We start from the raw sequence: 22,027 nt of genomic DNA, 5'->3' as shown, positions 1-22,027 counted from the left end.
GTTTCAAGCAAATTCCAAGTTTCACGGAAGAAGATTATCGGGTGTGGAGAGGAGAATCGCGGCTTCGTGCCAGCCAGCGGAAAGGAGTCAAGGCGCCGTGTCGAAGCTTGAAAGATGGGGTACGAAAAGGGGACGGAAAAGACGCGGACAGAGAGGAAGTTGTAGAGAAAAAAGGAGCGAACCGATGGGGCGAGAGGGGCGTCCACAGGAGAGGATGGAAGACGAATTTTTTGCTCTTCTTCTCCGTCTCCTCCTTCTTCTTCTTCGTGAAGAAGACAAAGTTGGCGCATCACGATGCGCGCGTTAGACTCTAGCATTATGAGCGCATCTTTGCCTCTTTTTCTCTGCGCAGAGAAAGAGAGGGGAGGAGTGGCTGGGGCCGGTCAATCGACTGCCTCTCTCGTTACGTACATCACAATAATTCGCGAACCTCGGAGAATAGACCGCGAAGAAAATGAAAAAAAAAAAAAAAAAACAAAGCAAAACAAAAATACTTCGACCTACACACAGAGCGAGAGAATGGGGAAGATCGCTCACGAGTCCTCGTGCGGAGCGCGCACTTGCTTCGACAGAGAAAGAGATAAAACAAGAGCCTCGTTCACCCGGTGTAAGAATATCGTAATGCACGAAGATGCGCACACCGCGCGCATTCACACACACACACACACACATACACACATCGATGCACCGGTAAACTACCTGGAAGAGTAAGCTAGAGAGCATTTGCTTCGTCATAAGAAGATGAGAAAGATGGTATGATAGATGGAAGCGTGAGAGACGAGAATGCTGAGGTGTAATTTGATGACTCCCGGTACATGCTAAGTAATGAGCTATCGACAGTATGAATACCAATTTCGCGCTCCAAGAGACTCGTACCGCACGAGAGGGAGCGAGATACAGACGCCAAGTCGTAGAGCACTTGGCCAAGCTCGCCTCTCGTTCCTTTTCTCACTGACGTAGGGCGCGCTTTGTACTTCCGGTACAAGGGAAATTTATAATGCAAATATAAAGCACGAATTGAAGTTTACGAAGAGGCAAACCCTCGCAGCTGAAGTTTTGCGATTCATTTCTTTTAGAGATTTTCGGCTTTTAGGCAGACTTTTTCGTCGAGTTTTGTGAGTCCTTCGATACGACGAAACTTTTGGGGTTCCCGTTCATTTTCTTAATGTCATTTTATGAGACGACACGGTTCAACGTTCGTCAGATCGGATTCGTTTTTTTTTGTCAATGAAATTTTATGGCAGGAAAGAACGCCAAAAAGTGACCGCTTTCTCAGCAGTTTTTTATGCCCCATCGATTTTATTCCGGCAGTTCACTTTTGATCGACAATTTATTCGATATTATTTCGCAATCAATTCTATCACAGATCACAAAATTTTGCGGATCGCTTAGAATTTGAAAAAAATTATTAAACAACACGAAAAATTGATTTCTCAGTCCGCCGTTGAGGACACAAACTGTTGTTCATGGCAGCGCCACAGACTCGAAGCACCTTCGAGCTTCGCCGCCCGACGGCACGGCACTTCCAGCCACTGGAGCACTAGTTTTGTTATCTTTCACATTTTTCTCGTAACTTTTCTCGAATTTATTTCCGATTTCGAAATAAAGAAAATATCAAGAAAAGCATATTTATTCAAAATCAATAAACTTCGAGCAACCCACGACATTTTCATGAGCTTTCACGTTTCTTTTTGCCCTCACCAAATAAATTACTTTCAATATTTCTACTCGTACCGGAGTTTTTTAAAAAATACGAACTCGAGCAACATCGTTTCATTGAAAATCAATTCCCAAACGAATTGTTTCTCCATCGCAATGAAAAACAATATTTTCAGTAACAACTTCCCACCGAATTATCAAGATGAAAGATCACCATCATTCGACCTTTTGTGAGACAGAAAATGCAGACTCTACGCACGCATAAATAATCTTCATTACAAATGCATCGAACTTCACGGAGTTTATTTGAAATAATGAAAATTGAATAACAATGATTGACCCTTCGTTTCATCGTACCGAGCACGATTTCAAATGAACTCGTCTTCAATACCTTTCTCACACTCTCGGTGAATTCTCATACACGCCTCAGATATTACGATAGTAATTATACAATTTTTCCGTTAGCATTCTATCGCGCGGTATATTTATTTTTCTTGGTTGGGCACTTTGTCGAGACGCGAAGCCTCCATCTTCCTCTTCATCATCGCAGGCTCTTCCCTATCCTCTTTCTCTGTCTTCCTTCGCTGGGTATTCTTTCTCTCGGGGCCCACCCACAGCAGTATTACATAAGCGAGCGAGGAGCTCGAATGAGAGACGAGGCTGGGTTCGCTGGAGCGCGAGGCCACGGAGAAACGCGGCGTGGAGGAGAAAGAGAAAGATTATGATGCGGGGAATAAAGAAAAGATCTTTGGCGAGATGAGTTTCGGTGGCGAATAACGAAGCTCGTGTTGTGCTATCACTTTCCTCTCGCTCGTTCGCTTTCTTTTTATTATTCCTCGTGATTAATGATTGCGATAATCGTTCATTCATCCATAAAATCCCGTTTAACCAGACCCGTGTGCGCATCCATCTTTTCCTGTATTCTCGTTTATTATCATCCCGAGAGCTTGTCTCGTCGATTAATCGCGCGTACGCTCTCGTTTGATTAATATCGCAATTCTACGTGCGACGATCCGTAGGGAAAAGTGTTAATTGTATTTGCACTGAGAATAACGACACTCCTGCAGAAATTCCACATTCGATGGGCGTAACTAACGACTGTAAACTCGCGATTGCCACGATATTTCCTCTCACTTAGCAGTCTGTGAAGTCAGCATCTTTCTTCAAAAGATGAAGTTCCTCGACGGATATCTCTTCACGTCTCAATTGCATGATGAATTTCATTTCCTCTGGCTTCTTAATCATGTTGATGGAGATAAGGAGGCTTGTCAATGTGCAGTCCCGAGAAACGTGGTTTTCGACACACGCATGCAAATTGATTCTTCCGTTCGGTTTCTCTCGCGTCTGCCAATATCTCGAATTGGCGCGAAAGCGAAATATTCTCGCATTCCCGAATCGCATTCGTGTCCCCGGCTCCGAACTCTTGTGAGAGGAAGAGCGGGGGTGACACCCTCCATTGAATTATTTGTCGCCCGATCGTTATCTGCGTCAGGAATCAACGGATTCAGGCAACGAACGAGGATTTACTGGCCCGACCTTTCTCCTCTGGAGAAAGGGGGGGGGGGGTGGAGGAGGTTTAGAATCCGGATGGATTGACGGGATCCATTCTTCCGCGGAGATACGACAACGACAACAAAACCTCGAAAAAAAGTCGCCTACACGTTGTACGAGGAATTTCCGGTCGACGAGAGCCAGAACAAAAAAAACATGGCGATCTCAATCAACCCCAAAACTCTGGCCACCCTTGCGCCTCCGAAAGATTCACTTGCGAAGCTCCATTTCGCGATACGAAAAACAAAAAAGCAACAACAACAACGGAAACAACAAAAAGGATCGCGTACGATCACTGCGATCGAAACACCTCGATGGCTTCTTCGTGACTGACCGAAAACTCTCGGCCTCTTGTTGCTGATCGACGAGACGAGAAAAAAAAGAGAACGAACAAAATATATATCGAGAGAGAGAGAGAGCGAGAGAGAGAGAGAGAGAAAGAGCGAAAGGAACGCGAGGAGAGGCGAAGGTTCACAGCTTATAACTGCCCGAAGGCGAAGACTCAACTAGACGCGGGTTCCTGGGTGTAACCTCTCTATATAGTTTAAATTCCATCAAACTATATGTATACAAAAGCCTAGTGAACCAGTCCTATAAAGCGCACATAAACGACTGCCAAAGCTAAAAGGTAACGCAGTTACGTCGTTTCCTATTGTTGCCTCCCCCTCGTTTCGAACTTTGTACTTTGCTTTTTGCGCTCCGTCGTTTTATGACGTCTACCGCTCCACTGGCTTAAAAAAGCTAACGGTATGTCGTCGATGCTCGTGGCCGTAAAACGTTTATTGGTACGAGCCCCGAGAGCAACGAAAGGAACGACACGGGATCCTGGCGGATTTTGGTGTGTTTAAGGATCAATGTATACGACGATCCAGGTAAGTTCGACGGGGAAAAAGAATCGTCGCTTCGAGGGATCATCGACGGCAAATTGCTGTGCCTTTTGAGAAGTAACGAGATCCTCGTTATCGATTCAGCGCATTCGAGGGAGCAGTATTTATCGCGAGCGAGATGTCTCGATTCGATGAGATTTTCGAAGATTATGAAAAGCCATTGAAACTAAGAAAGTACGGAAAGTCTGAGCTCTTGAATTCCAATAAACTTCGACGCTGTCCCCGTGATTTGTGGTGAAATCTTGAAAACAATTGACTCCACGTTCGCTCATGTTTACGAATGGGCTAAAAATCACAAAAGCCCTCGCCAAAGGCTGTTTTTTTTCTTCCGAGTGAATTCAATATATTTTAACGAACCTGTTAAATAACCCGGAAGGCCCCATACACAGGTATCGAATATATAGCGCATACGTATATTTATGTGTATATAGTTAGTGGTTCGTTGTCTCGTGAACAAGTGGACTCGGGCGAAGAGGGCGCAGTGGACTCTCTTTCTCGCAATGTAGCCGAACTGCGGAGACGAACGACGAACGTGCCTCCGTGAAAACGTAGCACACCCGAGTTTTATTGCCCCCGGTGTGTTGTACGTAGTCCGACGAGCCAAATTACGAGCTCATCTCGCTTCACTTCTATCTTCTTCTTTTTGTTTCGTTTGTTCCGTTTCTCGGGCCTCTTTCTCTCCCTTCTTTTCTTTATTTCTCCGACTCTGTTGCACTCTCTTTCGCCCTCGCACGATCTCTCTCCCAACCTCGAAATACTCACGTTCGCGTTACGATTTATTGCCGAATCGCCTGAAGGTGCAAGTGCAACGGAGACGGCTCTGTGCCAGCCTCGGCAATGATGCTATGCTAATAAACGTTTTGTTCGAAACGTCACGACTTTCTGGCGTTACGGACATCCGAGTCAACATTGTTTCTTATTTATGCGCGTCGATGTGACGCTACTTTTTTTATCACTCACACGTCCCGCTCTTTCTCTATAATTTAGAGGCCCGCGAGAGCTCGCGTGCAGGTGGACATTGGAAAATGAACATTTGCTTCGAGAGCACAGTCGTCGAGCCTCCGTAACGCGGTGTTTAATGTTGCGCACCCGGTATTTCAGAATCTCGTCTTTTTATTATTTGCTCATTCGCGAACGTATTTTCTGACTGAGCGTCGAGACGCGCGTTATAAATTCATTTAGAATTTGGCGACGAGATACTCTCCCCGCGATGTTTGTCACTCCGCGGATACTGCACGAAAAAAAATCTTGTATAACGTCGATTACGCAATGAAAATGTGCAGTGGACTTGTACTCCGAGTAATAACACTCCCGGCACGAGTCGTGTCGCCATTAATCTCGATGTTGTCGCTCGCGAGATAAAGCTGATCCCGTGTGTAATAAGCTAAACTACTATTAACTGCTGAGGAAAAATATCGAAGTATATCGTGAGCGAATTTCGATTATTTCGAGAATTGATTATTGCTTGCTAGCGTAAAAACAAGTTTATAATTACGATGTAGTACATTTTCAGAATATTTAAAACATTGTAACGAGATTTTTCGATCGACTCTGGTATTTTGCATAAGGAGCTGTAATTATTCGAGCTGCGTACACCGAAGTTTTCGTTTCCAATTTATTCGATTTCCACAGTGACAGACATTTCCCCACAAGTTTCTCGCGGGTACGTGTGTCTTGCGGTGATTGCTTCGCGTCGTTGCGAGGCTCGAAGCTCGCGAGTCGCACCATCGGTGTATCATTATCAGTGTGCGATTCGCCAATTTGGCCAAGACACATGCCATCATTTCCTACCTGGATATATGTATTTCTCAACCAGTTTGCTTCACAAATTATTGCTTCACGTTCGCGAATTACGTTGAAAAGCAAATCGATTTGTTCGATTCGTTTTTCGTGGGTGTCGCGCACCGTCTTATCGCGTAATACTTTTGCATGCGTAATCGAAATCGTGAGGATCAATCGGAATAGCTCGTTAACGCGTACCCGGTATGGGGAAGGCGCACATAACGGAAGCGTTCGAAGGTCGAATTATCGAAAGAATTTCGGCGTCGAGCGAGCCGTACGCATCACGCCGAACGATAATCATATTTATTATTTTCAATTCGCCAATTTCGTTTTCTTCCTCTCCCGCCACCATTTTTTCTCTCCCCGCGCGCGCGCGATAATAATCGCGCAGTATCTTATTTCCGGGTGTACGAGAGCACGTAATACACATCCACGTGTGGGCCACTGATGGACCACACGGTTCACATTCCACCCTTCATCCGTTTTCGATATAGCCCTCTCTCTTTTCCTTTCGACTCCCCTCGAAGGACGAGGCAAGCCTAAAAGAACCAAGTGGAAAATAAAAGAGAAAAATAAAACGAAAACTCGTTGCCGAAACCGAAGGAGAGGGCTAGTGTGCTAAAAGAACAAAGAAAAGAGACAGCGGTTATTACCAGCAAACAACACACAGCATAAACGCTATCGCTGCCGAGCCGCCTCTCGTAAATTGCTTTGGCTAATGGCGCAACGTTTGGGCCTCTTCGACCGTGCTCCTGCTTTTCTGCTGTGTCGCTTTTGCCTCTAAATATCAACCTTGCAACTTGGAAACTCTGCTTTCTCGTAACATACGATTCTTCTCGTAATTCTCTGCTTTTCTATCCCCGTTTATCCTCGATTCCCTCGTCTTATTCTCCATAATTTTATGCATTTTTTTCTCTCATACTCACGATATATTTCATCCATGCTTTGATGTGGCAGCTCGATGCTCGTGGTCGTGCGGTTTACGAACTCTCTACAATTGAAAACTGAAAATTTTCTCCCTTCTGATGCCTCAGGACTTCATGGAGGACGGAGTTTACGAGAGCTGCGCGATCGCCCCCCCCCCCCCTCCTCCCGCTCGCGTCAAACGAGGCGCTTAATCGTTGGCACAATAAGCGAGAAACGACCACCGGGCAATCTCCTCGTTTTTTTTCATCACTGTATGTAACGCGCATGATTGTCATCTCCATCTCTTTTTCATCTTTCTCTTTCTCTCGCGCTTGCTCCTGGCCGCATATCGATAAAGCGACCCTGGCGTAGCGGGCCGCGTGATGAATGCGTAATTCTCGCACTTTACCAGCCTCCATAGTTACACTACCGCTTAAAAGTATTTACTCGTAGCAACATATTGCCAGGAGATTCTTTCAACGAAATTTACGTTCAACGAAAGCTTCATTGAGTCGAGTGCTTTCCCGTTGTGTGGCTGCCCGTTCAATTTTCTTCAAGCAATTCCAATTATGCACCGATAACATCGCATTGTCGTTATGAAACCGAGCACTCGGGCGGGTGGCCAAATAATTTTGAACGATCGTGTACTTGTACAACCGTGTATACATTGCGTTTCAGGTCTTTTTCTTTTTTCGTCTTTCACGCATTCCGAATAACACAAGCATATTCTACGAAGTCCCCAAATGAAGGACCGTGACGTGCGTTTCTGATTAACTAAACTTATTCAATTTGTTGAAAGAAGCACTGAAATTAGCTCCATAAGTTGGATCCTGATTTTGGTCTATCCCCTGGTATTATTTCTAGAAACTTTATGCTTCAAACGATTTATTGTTAATTACGTTAATAAAATACTCCGACTATTAATCGCGCAGTGACAGATCGATTAATCCGAAAATATTTTAATTCCATTTTCGTTTGCGCTAGAAACAAACGCGTAGCTATATAAATCTCAATTCAAATAAATAAATCCAAGTGTTCCATGCTCGAGGGACCCTTCGATCATTCCGATTGACTGTTCGATCAAGTTAAATCTCAATAATTCCTTGCTCGATCCTATTTCCCTGAATATTTTCCAAATAATGATTTCGCGGCTAGCCGCAGAAAAGGTAAGCGCGGTCAAAGAGGTTTGCTAGAAGGACCCACCACGACTGGTGGCTCAACCCTACTAATCTACCTGCCGTTCGACAACAGGCGCAAGTCCTTGTTATTATTCGTTGACCGGTTGAGCCGGTGAAAATATATAACCGCAGGGCAGAAGGGGATCCCTTTGAATGGGAGAATAACGCGTGAAAATACCTCGATGATTATTCATTTTTGAGGTCAAAGGGCAAATAGAAGTGCACAAATAGGAACGTAGAGAGTGAGAATGAAAATAGAGAGGCAATTCCGATCCTGGCGCCTGTAAGACTGTGGATGTAAACGTCACTATCCATGTATCCATATATATTTTACTTTGGGTATAGACTTTACGTATACAGGCTTGCACACCACCTACCAAGACGCCAAGATCTCTTCGAGTTTATCTGGGGTAATCGGTTTTAAGGTAGCAGCCGAGTCTTTACTCGAACGTGCCGCTCTCTGGCTCGGCTACCAACTTGAGTTTTCGCATCAACCTGCGATATCGAGGGCGAGATACACGAGGTATTATAAGAGAGTAGAGATCTCTTCGGTTCGTTGGAATATGAGCTCGGGGGCAGCGGTTCCCGGAGTCGATACGAAGAAAGCGTTTTCTCGATGCCTCTGGCGAGATCGATGAACACAACGCGTAACAGCGGTACGGGCCATGCAACACTACGGACTTTGCGATTTATGTATGATCATGGCCACCCGTCCAACATTTTTTTTCCTCTTTTATATCTCGCTCGACACTCCTCCTATCTGCATATCACTGTAAACATGCACTCTTCTATTTGAGATCACTCCTCAAAGATACTTGGAAATGGTGTACATTTTCGCGAAATATTTATCTAGGATCCTCGCGTATACGAGGAGGCTAGAAATTTGCTTTTCTCTTGCTTCGGTATTTGTACAATTTTTCACGCATGACGCGCTTCCAGGCCCCATAAAACTGCACCGGTCAGTAAGGTCGGGATTCTAATTGCCTTGTTCCATCAAGCGAGGTTAGGTTTTACCATGGATACTTCTAAACCAAAAGATAAACTGCTTTAACTCATCGAAATATGAATATGAAGCCGGCGTTTCGCGTTGAGTTGGCTCTGTGTCAAAGCGTGCTTTAGTTATCGCAAAAGAAAAGCGAGTACGCATTTGTTTTTCATACTCCGAACGTTATAACCTTTCAAAAGGAAGCTAATACGATGTATTTAAGGTGTTAGGTGCCAGATTCATTCGTAAATTTTCTTGATTTTACCCCCAAGTACTTAATTGGTACTGCGTGCAGCCAATATTAAAAAATTCGCATTTCCCAACTAAAAACTGAAATGTCACAATGGATTCGTAAACTAGAAAGTATGAGATAAAATTATGAAGGGAATAATTATCCTTCGACGTGAAATGGGCCTCTTTAATGTGTTTTCAATACATATTTACTCAAAAAACTAGACAAACACGTTTCTATTGTTATTGATTTTTTACGGGAATTTTGATGTCTAAGGAAATCGAAGAAATTGTCAGAAAATCTTAACAACGATTTCTCGTTGTTAATCTAAACACACGGAACGTCGATATTTTTGAAGTACCTATTTTTCCGGTTGATCAGTGGCATTTCTGAGACATGTTTTTCGTTCAAGAGACCATAAGCAGTCGAGCACAGCCCAGAGAATGCAAGACAACGCAGACAGCCATTGGTAGCAACAGAGGCTCGTTGAAAATGGATAAAAAGCTTCCGTGATTGACGAGAACGAGGTGACAGTGAGGAATTTCTGAAAGAAACAATCTCATTCGGTGCTCTTTTGCGAACACTTCCAGGATCGTTTTCACATTGGCAATGTGGCGCAAGAAAAGAGCGTCAGCGAAAATGAGCGGGGGGATCGGAAATAAAGGGAAGAACGCACGTTGCGGTCAAGTCGGACGCATATACACACGTGTATAGTTAACCAACAGTCAGGGTGGCAGGTGTTGTTCGTAATGGCCGCTGGATCGGGGCGGCGAATGCGCTCGTTTCACAGAGACTTTTGCCGGTTTCTCGTTGACGGTGCTCATGCCTGTTACGCACACTGAACACACTCGCACTCTCGTGAAAAAGTAGTAAGTGCAAGGGAGAGAGAAAGAGAGAGAGAGAGAGAAACGAACACACAGAGGACGCGAAAAAAGCTTATGGTCTCGACGAGTTATGAGAGCACTCGATGAAAGTCTATTCCGCCGTATTAAGGCAAGTCGAATAAGTATTGACCCGTGGATAAATCGTTCTTCAATTCCATGTTTGCAGAAACTTTTTATTCACCTTAATTGCAATTAGAGAATTTATTCTGAGACACGAGCAACGAGAAATGAAATATAACACTTTTCATTGCATTCGTGACTCCGCGTATATTCGACAAATTGTCTTTTTTACCAAAATCACTCGACCGCTCGTCCATGTTTGCTCGTCGAGTTTAATTTTTTCAAGAATTACAAAAATCCGAAAATCCAGTTTAAATAATTGGGTAAATTAACTTTTCTTTAGCATGAAAAATCGATTTTATTTTCTTACTCAACGATAAATTATTCGCACACGCGTGTATGAAAAAAATTACATACTTTTTCATGTCTGAGTGGCTCTTTTGATATTCGATTCAATTAAATACTAAATAATCCATCTGCCAATGATTCCTCTGGCCTCGTTCCACCTGACAACACGTGGTGGCTACAAGCTTCAACGTAATTTTCGCTTGTGTGTAAAAGCGTGTGCGAATTTTTTCGTCCGCGCATATGGGTTTGGGCTCATAAGCGAGTTCTCTTTCCTTCGAACGATTTTATCGGGGCATACTAATTGAATACGGGCGCTACTATACCGCGACGCTAGGCTGCACTTCACAAGCGCGCATGGATCGCCAGTTAAAAATGATAAAATACGTGCGAACGGTGGCGATTTAAAAAAACATTTTTTCACCGGTAGACGATGACATGAGCAAGGAATTATTTACCATCGTAATTAGAGACAATGTTTATCATTATTTTTGAATTATGTGTGGCATGAATCACGTTCATAATAGCCTGCATTTGCCATTCACATAAAACCCATTTGAATAATTTCATTCGATTGGAACAACATTCGTTTCAATTAGTTCGTGTTTGAATGATTCAGGCTTCAATTTTGAACGATTTATTTAACTGGAGTTTAAAAATCGTTGCAGTCATGCAAACCTTTTGCTTCACTCCATTAATGCTGTTTATTTTAATTATGAAATATTGACGTTGAAAATCGATGACAGATTGAATTTTTTTTTTTTACTGCAAAAAACTCGCGTTCGTAAATTACATTTGACTATTTTGACAGGGTCACAAAACGTCGATGAACGAAGCGTATTTCGAGCACTCCGAACTAGTCCAGAACGTATTTTCCTCGTTTTTCAGTCTCGATTGTGAAGTGCCACGAGTGTGCATGTGTATTCAATGTTGTACACGGATGAGATGAGTTTCTTCTTTCTCGAGCTACGACTTAATTGATAGCGCGAGGTTAATTGATAGGAGTGTTACGACAGAAAGAGAGAGTGAGAAAGCAGCGGAAAGAGGGAAGCAGAGACCGATTCTAGAGTTTGTATTTGCAAACACATACGTATTTAATGTCTGGTACAATGTTGGAGCACAGTGTACATAAAGAGAAGAGAGAGAGAAGGAGGAATTAGGCAAAAGAAAAAAGCGGGAGAAGGAGAGAAGTTTGCGGTGGGACGAGACATAACTCTTTGCCGCATGAAATTTGCAAAACGGCGAGATAGCGAACGAGCACAGAGTCGTGTTTATAATCCAAGAGCGAGAGGAACGGAGAGAGAGGACTCTAGCTCTTGGAGGCCCGTACATGCGAACAGCTCGTCCATCAAACCGAGGGAACGTTGCACCGCGCTCGGACACTGCGCACAGAAACACCAACACACGTTAAATTTCACAAACACTCGTCAAGTATTATTTAACGAGTGAAAGAGAGACGAAACGAGAAGAGCTGACTAAGAAAAAGATAAACGGAGAGAAACACGGACGTACATGGAGGAGGACAGAGGGAATGATGGAGAAAAATAATGAGAGAGTGAGAGAGATGGAAGGACTTTGGCCCGTGCGCGACCAGCGAATGGACGCGAAACCGAGTTACGCGCGCGCCTTTTTCGCGCTCCTTTAAAGCACAACACCGTTCTCGTGCGCCCTTTTATTGTCCACTGCATTTATCCACATTTACATGTACCTTCATCATTTTTTCACTGCGTCTTCTATACAATTATACACCATCGACTCGAAACCTTTTGCTTATAACGCTCCCCATGGAATTTCAAACTCGCGACTCGCCTCGCGAATAAAATAATTCGGCACTAAGACCTGTCATCCAACAATATAAATGGGCCATTGTGTCACGTGGATGGGCTCGGAATCAACGCTGTGAACACAGCAGTTTCCTATACAATACAATTAAGCGGACTCGCTAGTCAAGCTGTTCGACTCACTACGACTGTTTTTATTTCTTGGAATGTTCATTTCTTCAAAGCTTTCTAATTCATCTAATATTATTTTCTTACTGTTTACTCAACGCAGAAATCTTCCGTCGAGCCAATCATTTCCTGGGATACATAAACTCCGATGACTCCCAATTAACTGCGAATCTCTTCGCAATCGCAATCAACCGGGATCTTCTGCGATGAAATAGTATAATATTTGGATAATTGGATATTAATCAATCGACGAGAAGAGGATTGTGAAGAATCGCCAAGCAGTGAAAGTGGCGAGGTAACTATTCGCTATTTCTCAATTCACTACTGCGAACATGATGCACGATAACGTTCGAAAAACATTTATTCCCAAAAATAAGAAATTTATTACAATTCATTTACGATACATCCGGTTGGATCGTTACTTCATCAAAAAGACTTTTTATGCGACTTTGGCGTATCAGGAGTTGAAAAATACTCACAAATTGATAAAAACTTAAATATTGTTTTGCTTGCCAAGAGAGACTTTTCGGTCAACGTGTCTCCACGTGGAAGAGAACAACTATCATTTTTACAAAGAATTCCATGTTGCCAAACCTCTTTGATTATCATTTTGTGCCCGAAGTGCGAAACTTCATTCGGCCTGATTTGGCACTGATGACGTATAATCAATAACTCGGGTCGATTGCCAACCGCAAGTTGAGAACGTTGAGGAAAACGGAGTGAGAAGGATCGAAGGGCGTGCGGCTGCGGTTTACCAGGCTCGCATGTACCTTCAAAATTGGGGAATTCGGTCGAATGTTTTTTGGTCGCGCAGTAGGAGCGCGGGTGCGGGCAGCGCTCGTGTGGGGGCAACGGAGAAAGAGGAAGAAGGGAAAAGGGCGTAGTAAGTCATACGGAGCGGCTCGTACGTCATCCTCCATCCGGGCCACGAAGAGCGCGAGCGTAACACATGGAAGCGGGTCTTGAATTTCCTACACGGAATCGGGATCTGTATTCGCTTGCATACGTGTATGAATGAACGTGTGTTTATACACGTAGATTCGGGAGGGTATGAGTTTGAGAGTTGGAGCGCGCACCCACTTGGGTGCTGCCTCTTTAGGTCGGGGCGATTCCTGTGCCGTGGCTCGCGATGCTCCGGCGGGCTCTCCGCATCTCGTTCTCGCTCTTGGCCTCGTCTCCGACGGTCTCATCTCTCAGCCGTATCTATTTTCCTCTTTCGCCCTTTTACTCGCTATCTATGCACCTATGGCCCAGAGGCAGAGCCACTCGATCAAAACCGGCGAAAGACGCACGCCTACATTCGACGCTCGCGCGCGCGCGCGCCTAGGCATTGTAACCGCATTGAGATTTGTATGAATAAGAATATTAACTCTTCGTCTCACTCTTATTCCATCGCGTCGATCTTTCTCGCTGACTCCATCTCGATTATAAGGACGAGATAAATTAGAGATTCATTATGCATTTCATCCTCGGGGCGCATATTTCCTTAATTTATCGTTGCGCTTTATCATTTCACCGTTTCCAACGCTTGCTTCGAACGAGAAGGCAAAAAATTTAAGTGATTAGATTACACAAGTGGATATATTTATACGCCGGTGAACGCGGCTGTACTAATATTTTACCTCGGCGTAAACACACACTCCGCAATGGCCGCGTAGACTTAGAAAAACCATTGCGGAGCTAACGAACGGATACGAGAGAGTCGCGGGGGGAAAAAACTCTTGCCGGAAACTTCGTTGATTGTTAAACTTGCGGCTCAATGGTCCTTGGCGCAAACGTCGATATTCCCCATCCCCTCCGCCCCCGGTCGGGTAATTAAGATAAGAAAGCGGGCGCGCGATTGTCCGCGACGTGATTTTTTTCATGCCAGGCCCCATCCTCGCGAACCACTTTTTTATATGCATATTTATGTTTGCGTGTATTTTTCATTGTTTGTCCCGAGTGGGGAGGCTTTTTTGCAGCCGATAAAAGGAGCTGGACGGAGTTGGAGAGCGATTGAAAATCACGAGATACGAGGGCAAAAAGGAGAACCGACTGAGATACTGAAAGTAGACTGTGAACAAGCAGCAAGAAGCTCGTCAACGTCGAACTTGAATGATCCGGTGCTCGCTAAAAATAATCCTATCAATAAATGCAAATTTTAAGAATGAATTAGATTCATTGTAATCGAGTACAAACTGTCGACGTAAATGACTCATGGCCCATTATAGAAAGCTCTCCGTTTCAGCTCTCCGAATGTGTGAAACGATCGAAAATTCGACTGGCAATCGACGATGGGAACTTTGACCCCCCGGCGTCTCGGAACGCCGCCGTACTACGAGGCGCCTCGTCGGTAAGCTCTCCCCGAGTAGAACTTTGCTGTACCGACGAATCTCGTTGGTGGCTTCCGACAAGGCAAATACTGAAGAAATATACACTGGGTGTGTGTATACGTGTATACTCATCGAGTTGAGAAAGGCGAGTCGAAGGAGGCTTCGGGTGGGGGAGTAAACGACCCAAGCCGCGATTTCGTCGTCGTAAACGTCAGCGTTACGGTTACAGTGGCTGTTCGTTGCTGGTTTATATTGAACGAGGTTACTCCCCGAGGTACGTAACACCTACTGGAACCGTCGCGTGGAGTACCAACAGCCATGCCATATAGTACCCATAATATGTGCATGCCTACATGTATACACGAGAGTATAGCTCGTGTACCCTTGCACCGTTTGCTTGCCCGACGACTATCGGAACCTCGTGCCTCGAAACATCTTCCACGTGACTTTTGCGCGGGAATTTTTTCACCCGCTTGCTCGGGCTGAGTATATTTATGAGCGAGTAAACTCTGAAAGAGCGCAGATTCATTTTGGGACGCGCATAAATTTGGGACTGGTGAGACTCGCGCAGTGACGAAAGGAGCCTTTTGGTGAGTTGGAATTCTATTTGTTCGTTGAATAGTTGATGCAACGTCTTCTTGAGTACCGACAAAAAATTCTCATTATCGCAGGTCAGGTTTATGGCGAGCGTTCGTTTAATGTTTCTGGGGGAAAAAAGCTCGCAAGGCGGTTGTCAAGTGTATGGAAATTCCGCGTCCTCGCCCTAGCGCTGAGTAATGGTAAATCAGCGAGGCTTCCAGATAACGTTTTGCCCAGACGATCGTACTCGATGCGTCTCTTTTATGCGCGGAGCTTCGCTCCAGCCCTCTAATTACCCTGCAGCTTCGAAACTACCCCTCAATCTTTCGCCCCTTCGCTCTTTCTCTAACTTCCTCGAGGGATGGGACCGTAAATAGAGTCGAGAAGCGTCGCGCATCTGTGCGAGAAAGTCGTCGGTGAAAGTGATCAACTGCAAACGTCCTGCGAGAGAAAGCACATTGTGTCTGTCTTCTCGAAGTGATCGTGGGTGTGAGGCTCATCCTCGTAAAGAACAACTCCAAGGCAATTGTATTGCTCCTCACCATCCGCCAAATTCTCGGTGAAAAACACTTTTCAAATGCTTTCTTGCCGGAGGGGGACCAGCACCGGAGATCAATAAAAGCCGAATGAATTATTCAATCTTCGATTTTAACTTCTCCGTATGTGGGCCAGGGGAAAATTCGATCGATCAATTAAACACCTCCTCGGACACGAGATACTCAAAACTTTCATTCGTCCCTGGCACTGCTGCGGTGAGATTGAAAAATCTCAAAATATGACACGAGTTAAACGAATCCACCGAATAAATGGACGTTTCGGTACCAAATACGGTCTTTTAAGACCGGAATGCGTGGCCATGTACGCGTACTATTCATTGAAGCGTGTAATCTCGAGCTCGTTAAGTACAGCTCGTTTAAACCTTGACATTAGAGCGCCGCGTATAATATTGAATGCCTGTATTTTAACGTGTAGGTTTCGCACTCTCTATGGGCTGCGTAATAAATGCAGATATAAATATACGTGTCCGTTTCTATATCGATACATCGGCTTTACGAGGTAAATATATCATTGCATGCGTATGTATGTCATCGGGAGAAGAAATAAAATATAGTTTCGATACCAGCGGCGGCGGATTCGCGTTCGATCTTTAAACCCTGTTAACTCGACACTTTGAGCTGTTCCTTGTATATCGAACTGTTTATAACCGATATCAGTTATGAAATAAGTATACGAGGATAGTTATCGGCCGAGACTGTTGCACTATTGGTGCATTGGACCCTCGAGTATTTAGCCTATGAGGCATGAGTGCCTACACACACGGGAAAGCTTTATGCACTCATCTCATCGTCGATATCGCGTTTGTGTGTACGCGTCGATTAATGTTGCGATTCCTTGCATAGCGAGCAGGAGGAGAGACCAAGTGAGATTGAGTGTAAATCGGCGTATCGGAGAAATGACTAAACAGCGATAATATCGCGTGCCGGAGGCGTCCTATTGAAGAGTCCATGACGACGACGATAACCGCGCGCGCGCGCGCGAGCACACTTGGCTCTGTGAAATGAGTCAATGACTCTCGATCTCTCGCTCGTTACGTACGGAGCACGCGGAACCTGTTTTGTCATACATAAAAATGATCTTTCTTTTTGTTTCTCTTCGGGAAGATTAATGAGGCTGCATCGACGGGCAAGGCAAAAAACGCAATAATTGATAATGAATCATTGAAAAAATAAAAACCTTTTTCACGTCCCGTTACAAATCGAGGAACGTCATTGACAGGCTTACTGGGAACACGGACGCTCCAACAGTCAACTGGCGACCGATGAGCCGGGACAGGTTGAAAGTGCGGAGAGCAACGAAGCTGAAAAGACAGAGAGAAGAACAACTGGCTACGTCGAAATCTCGCGCGATGGAGGGAACGAAGACGTATGCTTTGCTGCTGTACGTAAAACGAGCAACAAAATAGGACGGGAAGACACGTACGCGTTTAATATACATGTGCGATCGTTCTATAGTCATTTTGTCACAACTACAGGAGTCTCCTCGTTTCTCTCCCCATTATATCCAATGTTACCCGACGATTTTACACGCACTTGACTCCATTCTCTCTCATCCCTTGCACGTAACAACGCTTTCTATCTTTATCTCTCTCTCTCTCTCTCTCGGCTACTCGTGATGGGGCTGGTATTTGCGAGGGGGGTTACGAACCGGGCGAATAATACAAATGCGAGAAGCTTGTAAGAGCAAGAGAGAACGAGGACACGGATCGCTCGACGGTCCAAGTTTGCGTGCAACCCTATCTCCTTCGCTCCACGTGCTCGCATACAGGTAACCGATGGATCATACATACATAAGAGGCTATCAAGGATAGGTGCAATAACTCTCGGGGACATTTCGCGAATCAAAGTCCATGGACGATAGAAATTGAGGAAGAGAAAGTGGGAGAGAGAGAAAGATAGCGAGGGGTTGTTGAAGGAGCTCCTGGCACGCGAGGGTTGTACGTACACGAAAAGGCGTGACCCCGAGGTCTCGTATTTATTTATTTATTATACTTCCATTATTCCGAGATCTTCGTTTGCCAATGACGGTAGAGGGGAAAAGCTGGGAGAGGAGGGAAACTCGGGACGAAATAGAGTTATAAAGTAGACAGATTTTTTGTTGCGTGAATCGAGGCAAAGCAGATGTCAATGGACAATGGAATTGAAGCTGCATCTACCTGTACAGGCGGACGTATTTGCCTCTTGCAGGGGCTAAATGTAGATTGTCGTACCAAGCACTTTTCAAATAAATTCGAAAGAGTCTCCTCTCCGCTCTTTCTCATATCCTGGCTAGACGTGACATTTTTTTCTCTCTATTACTCCCTCTGCAAATGCTGCTTCCACTCGACCTGTTATTCTTCACCGATACACCTCTGCGGAGTGTTTTTTCATCATTTTTTTTCACGCCCGCAAAAATTACGAGGCAACTCGCACATCAACGCTAACACCAATAGTCAGACCGGCTGTCAGGATGGTTTGTTTGGTTTCTCCCGCTCCCTCCACATCGATGACTCTTGTTTGTCGCTTTTCCACGTCGCGCGTTGTTAGTTATTGCGATTTCGCGCTCCACCGCTCTTCTCTCTTTCTCTCCCGGCCTGTGGCTCTCGCGAGTCCGCGGGGAGTTCATCCTATTCGACGATCGCGTATGGACTCTGTTTTTACACGGATACTCGGAAATTCGCGCGTGCACATGGGCCTCGGTGTGGGTGCCGATGGAACATTTTTTTGTTTTATTTACCGAACTGGAAGCTTTCCTCCTCCGCACCTTTTGCTCTCCCAACCAGTCGGAGAATGATAAACTTGTAACGAAATACTCGCGTGCTTCGAGCATATAGCACAGCAGTGACGAATGTGTCGTATTTCGATCGGTCCCACGTGAAATACACGTTGGGAGGGGTTAAGAGAAGAGGAGAAAACGAGGCACAGGAATGATAAAAAAGCAGAGCGTCGGAGAGAGAAATTTTGAAAATATCAACTTGTCACGAACCCTCGCTCTTTTGGAGCCGAGTGATTAAATCAAGGGGAGCTCGACCCCCCGCCCGCTAGTTCACTCGAGCCTCGATCCTCTCTGTACCAACGCGTTATATATACTCCGATGCAAAGTGGATCCCTGTAGCCTCCGGGACCACGTGCTCGATCCCGGTGCATCTCTCTACTCCGGACTCCCTCCTCAGCCTCTCGGTGTTCTCCATTTAGCTCTTCCCTTCGCTTTCTACATACTATACTAAACTTTCTACGTATACTTGTGTGTACACTACACCGATACAGGTAAGGGAACTAGCCCTCTAGTCTTTCCGTCTCTTTCGAGCTCTCGTCTCCGCCACAATAATATTTCATTCGGGCAATTATCATAATCGTTGGCCGACTCAAACGCGGAGAGCCAGATAACTCGTTCTCTCTCTCTCTCTCTCTTTTTTTTTGTGTTTCGCACTGGCACTCTTTCTCTTTCGTAGAGTTTGAGAGAAAAAGGACGACGCACACACGCACACGGACGCGGGGAGGCGCGAAATCCTGAAAGACTCGTCTCTCATTTCGTGTAATTAAAAGAAAATAAATGCCTGAAGAAGCTGAAAATGTTGACTCACCTGCAATGGCCATCCAAGGGTAGAACGTATGGTTCGCGGTGGGTTGTTGGTGTAGCTGAGTTGCGACCGGTTGGCTCGCGCTCGAGTTGAGGCTGCAGGTGTTCCACGAGGACGTGAGGGACCTCGAGGAGCCGTTGTTGCCGGGACTCGAAGCTGGATCACCGCCCACGAGGCCCCCGTAGCTACCGACTCTCGTGCCCTCGGGTGTACACGCCGATGGTCTCACCACCGGATTGCTCTGTCCGTTGGGTGCCGAACTAGCGCTTTGCCAAACGTCCTTGGCCGCTGCCATGACAGCCGCGTAACCATTCTGATGGACCGCCGCGGCCGCAGCGGCCGCCGCTGCTTGCTCTTGCTGCTTGCAATCTTTGCTCGCATTGCTCGAGTACGACGAGGTCGTGTGTCCCGTTGCTTCTGGCGTTGACGAATACAATTTACAGGCTGTCGCTACACTCGCGTCGTACGGTGAGTCCTGAGGTGGTCTCGTGTTCGTCCCACCGCCAGGATGGATACCGAGACTGCTCGACGTGTGATGGTGGTGCTGAGTCGATGCGTACGGCGACATACCCAGACCCAGGGGGAAGCTTCGATAAGCCGCTGCTGTCGCTGGGTCGTGGTGTTGTCCTGCTGCACTCGTCTGGTGATGGTGGCTTCCGTAGAAGCCACCCGCGCCCTGCTCAAAGTACGAGTTCATCGTTATTCCGGGTATCTTGGAAACACTTTGCACTCACGGCACTCGCTATGAACAAAACAATTCGATATTTGTGTGACCCTTAATTTCGCATTAGTTTTTTCTTCCCCTGCTTTTCGAAATCACGATTATACTCGTCACTGGATTCAGTCAACGGAATAACCTCGGAGCGTATGACGTTCGATTTTTTCGCTGGGGCTACCGCGTGTTTCTGCGGCTCCGGGACCCCACCACTGTCCTTGCCGAACTCTTTCTCACTCCGCTGCACGCAACACCTTTTCCCACCGAACGTTTGTCTTTTTCAATTGCTATTTTTTGCCAGTTTTATATGAACGATGACGTCCAATCTTCTGCAAACTCAACCCGAGTCTCGGACAATCCTCTCGAGTATGTGAGAATTTTCGGTTTTACAAGCTTCTTAAAATCACCGGTGACCCGATGATCCTTGCGGTTGTGTCCCCGCACACTCAAAGGGGATACTTTTCAGTGTCAATAGGCCTTAAGATCCTGACTCGTTCTCTCAAGGCAACTCATCACGCCGGACTAACTTTATGGCCCAACCTCTTTCTCACTGTCTCACTCCCTCCCTCTTTCTCTCTTCTGCCGGTCCCCTTCCTCCTTTTTTGAGGACTGACCCGAGTTCTCTCTCTCTCTCTCTCTCTCCTTCCACACACCTTTGCACTTTCTCCCTTCCCCACACTTTTCCTCTTATTCTAGTCTTTGCCGAATCCTCGTTTGGGACTGAGCTCAGTTCGCCACACGCTTGTGGACCACTGCTCGTGAAGACACCTCGAGTGGTCCTTCCAATCCTTGCTTGTCAGCGATGACGATCGTTAAAGGCTTTAACGGCGCAATAAACCGATGTTTAGACGAGGCTCGTAAAGCGCCACGAGTGCCATCGGTTACTACCAGAATTCTCAGCCACCAACGAAACGTGTTGATCGTTTTTTTTTTATATTTTTATTTCAGTACTACGGAGATATAACGGTGTTGAGATGATACTTTTCAACGTGTACGGATAAAAACGGGCACGCGACTTGAAAATGTGCACCTAGAGCGAGTCAATTCTCTTCCGTGGTGTCTCGTCACTTTCCACCTTCGTTAATGAATTTTCATGGCGAGAATGAAGATAGAAAAAAACAAGAAAAACAAAAGAAGAAAAATCGGACGACGTGTGTTTATCGAATTCCTGTCGAACGCCACTTGTCTTCGTTGATAATGTCACTCGTAACATCAGCATGAAGTAACGAAATCCAATAAAAAAGGATGAAATCGTAAAAAACGAATACTCTCGACGAATAATATTTATTATTATTTCTCGTTATAATCGCCAATGGTCCGAGTCCCTTCAAAGGGGAATAAATAAGAGAATAGAGATCAAATTGATCCCTCACTCGGTCTCGATATCGTCTCGTACGGTAAAGGTCTTCACTGCACTAGCACTCTCGTGGATATGATGATACGACGATGACGGGGTATCAGATAGAAGTACCGAAGTGGATCGTAACGAGCCCACGGTATGCCAGTGCGGTGGTCCACGGCACACTACTGCTTTTCTCGCGCCCCGTGTACCGCCACTCTGTACCGCCGTTCGTCTCTCGACTGTCTCTCACCTTCTCTCTCTCGCTCTCTCTCTCTCTCTTTCTCCGTCTAGCTCGCAGCGAGCTCGTTTCCCCTCGCTCACTCGCACGCTCTCGGCAATCTCTCTCGGTTTCTCTCGCTCCCACCCTCGTGTACGGGCTCTCGGCGGAGCGCGCGCGCGGCTTTTCGCTCGGCCGTGTTCTCCTGTGTTCTCTCTCGCTCACTCGCTCACACGCGTGCGAGGCGGACCACGGAGCTTGTGCTCTTCCTCCGTGGGGAACTCTCCGCGGTGTGTGCGAACGAGGCGCGCACGATTACTGCCCTCT

At 45.8% G+C, this 22,027-nt stretch overlaps 1 protein-coding gene across 2 annotated transcripts in view; it reads right to left on the bottom strand.

Moving 5' to 3' along the window:
• The window catches only part of LOC122407642 (homeotic protein ultrabithorax-like), a 152,949-nt gene extending 131,276 nt beyond the window's left edge, over positions 1-21,673 (bottom strand). For both annotated transcript variants that reach the window (XM_043413981.1, XM_043413982.1), the window contains exon 1: positions 19,430-21,673. In XM_043413981.1, coding sequence (XP_043269916.1) covers positions 19,430-20,123 — 694 coding nt within the window. In that variant the 5' untranslated portion in view covers positions 20,124-21,673. The remainder of the gene's footprint in view (positions 1-19,429) is intronic.
• Between the last annotated feature and the right edge of the window lie 354 nt (positions 21,674-22,027).

This window comes from Venturia canescens, chromosome 3 (genome assembly GCF_019457755.1).
Source record: "Venturia canescens isolate UGA chromosome 3, ASM1945775v1, whole genome shotgun sequence".
NCBI classification, from domain to species: Eukaryota; Metazoa; Arthropoda; class Insecta; order Hymenoptera; family Ichneumonidae; genus Venturia; species Venturia canescens.
Note: the sequence above shows the minus strand (reverse complement) of the source record. Positions and strands in the feature narration are given on the sequence as shown.